The sequence below is a fragment of the Sesamum indicum genome, linkage group LG7, assembly GCF_000512975.1.
Source record: "Sesamum indicum cultivar Zhongzhi No. 13 linkage group LG7, S_indicum_v1.0, whole genome shotgun sequence".
Lineage (NCBI taxonomy): Eukaryota > Viridiplantae > Streptophyta > Magnoliopsida > Lamiales > Pedaliaceae > Sesamum > Sesamum indicum.
In genome coordinates this window covers 3,496,076-3,501,963 of record NC_026151.1, presented here as the reverse complement: position 1 = coordinate 3,501,963, position 5,888 = coordinate 3,496,076, and the positions used below count along the sequence as shown (strand labels likewise).

Here is a 5,888-nt window from a genome sequence, read left to right as displayed (position 1 = left end):
AACACATTTTTTTATATGCTACCTATTACCATATTAAATGATAATTATAATAATTGAGGACCAACAGATGGTAGTTTTTGTACACTCGAGACCTTTTTTTTTAAAAAGAAAAGTAGGAAATTAAAGAGTTCAGTCACTAATCTCACTGTCTGTGACGTTTATCATAGCGAAAACCCGAATTATCGGGTTCTTGATTTGTCAGTGATCAAATGTTTCTGCTACTAGAATGGGAGTGAAGTGGTGTTTCCTCATTTGGTTAATTGCCTTTAATTGCTTTCAGAAATTAATAATAAGAAGGGCATTAAATTATTATGGGAATGGTCAGACTGAAGGGGGGGGGGGGGGGGGGGGCAAGGACGAATAAGGAAAAGCTGATGCGGTGACACGTGGAGGGGTGGAGGCTGTTGGATGGACATGCAAGGGCTGGGATTGAATCTTTCTCGATGACGTTTTTATTGCAAACTGCAAGAGAACTGTAGAAGGGAGTGGCGAGATTTTCTGCACAAAAACCAGTCCCTCTCATGAGCTCACACACTCCACCACTAAAACCCACAAGCCCTAGCAGAAATTAAATCAAGAGCGACAGAGAGAGAGTGTGTGTTGTGTGTGAGAGAGAAGAGAGAGGGGTGGGGGGAGGGAGATATTGGTTTGTACTACGGGGGATGTCTTAAATTGAGGTTGCAGAGGGGTGGTTGCAGTGGCTGATGGCGGCGTTTGCAGAGCTGTGACTTTAATGCATCGAAAACAAACACCAACAATTCAATTGATCAAGTGATCACTGTCAAGAAAGAACGAGAGAGATTGAGAGAGAGAGAGGCAAACAAAACCAACAACGAGTTCCTTTCTTTCTCTCCATCCCTTTTTTCTCTTACCCTAAACAATTCCTAAATTTTGGTTCTGAAAAAAGCTGCAAGCAGAGAACAAACCCCCAAAAATCATCAACGCACACCAACACACACAGTGAGTGTGTCAGTCAGCAGCGAAAACCCTCTCCAGTCTCCTGTCTCCACAGTTTACTCCCTCTAAACACACATATAACTTGACTTCTTGGAATTGAGTATTTATAGTAGTAGTAGTGAACTTACTAGTCCCATAATTCAAGATTGCAAATTTACAAATTAACCCACGCACACACACACTGGCTCGGATCTTCCAAGAACTACTACTTTATAGTTACATCTCCGTCACCCCTCTTTTTCCTTCTTGCTATGGATTTTCTCCCAAAATTGAGCTTAGAGGTAGCTTGTAGGGGTGGAAAATGTCTGGGTTCTTCTCACTAGGTGGTAAAGATCAAGACCAAGATCAGCAAACCGACACCAATAATAGCTTGTTCCTGTTCAAGAACGAAGAGATCTATAACAAGGGTTTTGAGCTATGGCAGCAATACTATCAACTGCATCAGCAAAGACTTCATTCTTACCAGCACCAAACTCAGCACCTCAGTATTCAAGATGTGGACTTTTCTGTCGGCCCGAGTAGCAGCAGTAGAAGAAATAACAACCTTATCAATAGCCTTGGTGATGAGTCTTCCCATTATAGCTATAGATCAGCAGCAGGGTTTAGGGTGATGCGGCAAGGGAGAGGTGGAAACGAAGGAATGAACTGCCAAGATTGCGGGAACCAAGCCAAGAAAGATTGCCAGCATTTGAGGTGCAGAACTTGCTGCAAGAGCCGCGGCTTTCAGTGCCAGACCCATGTCAAGAGCACGTGGGTTCCGGCCGCCAAACGCCGCGAGAGGCAGCAGCAGCTCGCGGCCTTGCAGCAGGATCATCATCAGCAGCAGCTCACTACCAGAGGGGATCAAAATCCTAAGCGCCTCAGAGAGAATCCTGGTGGTGGTGGTGCGAGTTCCGCTCTTGCTTGCACTACGTCGCGTTTGCCTGCTACGACATCAGGTGATGTTGTAGTCTTCTATGAATGAAAACAGAATTTTGAAAATATGGGAACCATTGATGTGTTGATTTCTTCAAAAATAAAAAGGAAATTGAGATAGCGGTCATTAAAGATTAACAGTAATGTTCCATAAAGTATACGAAAGGACAGGAAAATAATGTATTTGAATCGAAGAAAGAAACTTTGTACCAGTACTGCTGAAATACTAACCAACAACAAGGCTGTCTGTTCATCGTATAAATCATTCGCGTGTGATGACTGAGAAATCCAACCTCCATGCTTCATCTAACTACCCTCTTTACCTTTCTTCTCTCTCTCTTTTCTTACTGTTACAGAGTAAAACTGACGCAGATAAAGTCCAAAGGAGTTAGCGGAAAAAAATGCTTTGCTCTTTCTTTATTCAAGGCTCAGCTTTTCATTTGTTTTTTTTGCCTGATTTATTTCTTGGCTGGTGATTAGGGTTTGAGTTGGGACACTTCCCACCAGAAGTGAATTCTCCAGCAGTGTTTCGCTGTGTGAGAGTGAGTGCAGTGGATGATGCGGAGGAGCATCTGGCTTATCAGACGGCTGTCAACATCGGCGGGCATGTTTTCAAGGGAATTCTCTACGATCAAGGCCCGGAAACCCGGTATCCACCTGGTGGTGGGGGAGAGAGCTCCTCCGGCGGCGGAGGAGGAGGATCCCAACAGCAGCCACTCGATTTCATTGCCGCCGCGGCAGCGACATCATCCGCCACCGCCACCACCACCACCAGCAACCCGAATATCACGATGCTAGACCCGTCACTTTATCCAACTCCTCTCACCGCTTTCATGGCGGGTACGCAATTCTTCCCACCACCAAGACATTAAGAAGTAGAATTTACCTCTCTAACGAAAAAGGGTCGACGGCTGAGAGATTTATTTCTGTTCTTGTTAGTAGTATCAATCACAACTCGATTGTCAACACCCCATTGAACGAAAACACACACACAAACACACACACACGGTGTAAGAAGAAAGGCAATGGGATGTCGTTAATTTTAATATTAGTACTCTTGTTCGAATTTCAATCATGATTTTTATGCTTTCGCTACCTTAAATTTTTAATCGTTGTTGGTCTTACCGATACCACTTTAGTTGTTGTGCTTTGGGTAGAAGGATTTTCATTTTGGTATTTTGTGCAGCATGTGGATGTGTGCGTTTTTTTGCATGTTTTGTGTTGCTTTCATCATTCTTTAATGGGCTTTTCGTTCTCTGCCTTGTTTTCTGATTGGGTCTTTTGAACTCTTTTCCCCCATTATCCGTTCTCTTGCTGGATAAAATTAGGACGAAAGGGTTTGTTGTACAATTGTTTAATAAAAAATCTGCCTTAGATTTTGCTGCATAGCATTATCAGTACAGAACTCACAAATATAAGAAAATGGGGCGCTGCCGGTCCAGCCCTGCAAGACTCCCATGCATTCGGCAAATGTCACTTTGCCCTTCGTATGTCCCAGAAACGAGTACATTTGCACTTCAAGTCAGAAATATATCCTATATATGTTTTCGGTTTATTGCATGTGATTTGTCATTCTTTTTGAAGTGTACACGATCAGGAATTAAATGGGCTGTTGGTTTAAAGAGTGATGGACATTGACATGCAAGGATGCTACTAATATGAATAGAAAGGAGTGTGAAGGTGTGGATCAAGAAGATTTGTGCATATTATTGCATCATGGGATGCATATATATATACATGTGAATTGGGACATGGATGTTATTAATGTTGGTGTAGCTGGATAAGGTACATGTAATATGGGAAGATTAAAGGTGCTTTTGTATAGCGTTCTTGATATGGTACCATGTGTAGGAAACAGAAAAACTTAGAAAGTTTCCCTAGATTCGAAATTTCTGTACCTTAATAAAGTACAATAATCTTTACAGACAAAGACGTTTCAATCCTAGGGGGAACATAAACTTCACTACTTCTTATCTTCTCCTTCTCTCTCTGTCTTCTTTTTGCAATCAGTTTTTTGCCATAAGTTAAGTGCATGGGTTCTGCCCTCACGGAACGTCAAAACTAAGTGCATACGATCCTTTTAGCTGCTGTGTACGTAGACTTTAGTCTCGCTTCTGGCCGATGTGCAAAGAGAGTTGGTTACTTTTCTAGGAGAAAATGAAAGGAGCGCGTGGTTTGGGGGGAAATTACATTTCTTGTTTTGTATGTTAGTGTCATTGATTACGTGATTCTCATTATAAATGGTCACATAAGTTAAAAAAATTCTCACTTTCAGTCTTTTTGTCAGATCCCGTTAGTATTTTAACGAAAAAGTTACTTAGAAAACAGGTGGTCATTATTCAAAATCTTAACGGAATTTGACGAAAGGACTAAAAGTGAGATTTTTGTAACTTGTGGGAACATTAATCAGTAACTAATGGGACTAAAAGTACTAAAGACGATGACCACGCATGCCTTTTCTGTCAAAATATTAAGGGATCTTATGAAAGTAGTAAAACTGTGATTTTATTTTATTTTTTTTTGTATTTTATAAGACCATTAATGAGAATCCCTTGATACTATAAGTTGTCTGCATCTTAAGGAGAATGATCAATTATATATGTAATAAATATAACAGTACTTATAATGTGATTGGTCGGGTGTGAATGAACATGTTGCTGACAAGTTTTTTGAATTTGAAATTATGGGTTTCTTATAATTTCTGCAAACTCCTATAAAAATCACTCTCCTAAGTCTGGACATTTTGTATTACATTAATGTTATTCGTATATAACAAGAATGTACTAGTGTGAGTTTGTCTACGGAGAAGGTGAAGTGAATGTATTCTATCAAGACAGCCGGTTTGGAAAGCATAACTTACCGGGGTCAAATGTATTTGTCGTGCAGTATAGATAATATTTATTATATAATTAAAATATAATTCAAAATAAAAAATGACCAATAGCATGATAAGTAAGTAATTTTAATTTCCTTTGTATTCATCAAAAGTGGTCTCTTTTGTGTGCTTAGAAGTTGGTAATATACAAATAGCTGGAGCCCTATTATTGACCTGTCTGTGACTAAAAGTTGCCCTTCTTTTCGGGCACATTTATTTGACTTGGTACCTTGTGAATAAATGTCATCTGAACACAAGGGTTATGTTAACAGTATTAATTTCCTTCTGTCTTTTTTTAAACAGTCATTTATTAAATTTTTTTTTATTCAAATCAAGTTTGGATTAATCAAGCCAATCATGAAGCTAAACGTGATATATTTACCATACAATTATATAGTTAATTTTTTTAAATTGTATACCAGTACACAATAAATTTATTACACTTATTATATAATTGGTTCAAATCTAATTAAATCCGATTTGAATTAGAATTTTACGCCAATGACCAGAAAAATCTTACTTCATCAATCTTTCGGTTTTGAGAACGCTGGGAAAACATAGTGTGATTAATCAATTATTGTGAAATTGCACAAGTCATGGATATTGTCGGGCACCACTGCTTCAAACTTCAATTTTATTTAATCAAAAAATTCCAGAGTGATCATACGAATTCTACATCGTTTGGGTACTTTGTGATGATGTTCTTACTAATTTAGGAGACATCAAATTTTATTCTGGATGAAAATTTGCATGAATCCGTGTGTTTCTAACTTTTATTGTTGCAATATATATATTTACTATAAAAGATTGGTGATTAGGTCAGTCTTTTTTATTATACTTTGATCATGTAATAAGTTATTGAGATAACGAAGCTGATGAGTGTTTCCAAGACAATAATAGGTACGTTCTTATTATAATACTCCATTTTCTTATTACATTAGATTTTTCCTCAAACCCTTTTCTCACAAGATTGTTGTGCCAAATATGACGTGTCATGCGATTCGATCGGTGTTACTCATTCTAACTTTGCAGGAGCCTCACAGATTGGTCTTGTAAAAGTGTCTCGCTAGGTAGAAAAAGTCTTAAAACTTATACATAAGTTGTTTAAACTCCTTGTTTGCCTACATCATTAGCGAACGGC

General features: G+C 38.8%; 1 protein-coding gene across 1 annotated transcript; it reads left to right on the top strand.

The window, feature by feature from the left end:
* Positions 1,232–2,762, top strand: LOC105166106 (protein SHI RELATED SEQUENCE 5-like). Its single transcript, XM_011085337.2, has 2 exons — positions 1,232–1,895; positions 2,353–2,762. Exons 1-2 carry the CDS (start codon positions 1,259–1,261, stop codon positions 2,742–2,744), a joined length of 1,029 nt encoding a protein of 342 aa, XP_011083639.1. The 5' UTR covers positions 1,232–1,258; the 3' UTR covers positions 2,745–2,762.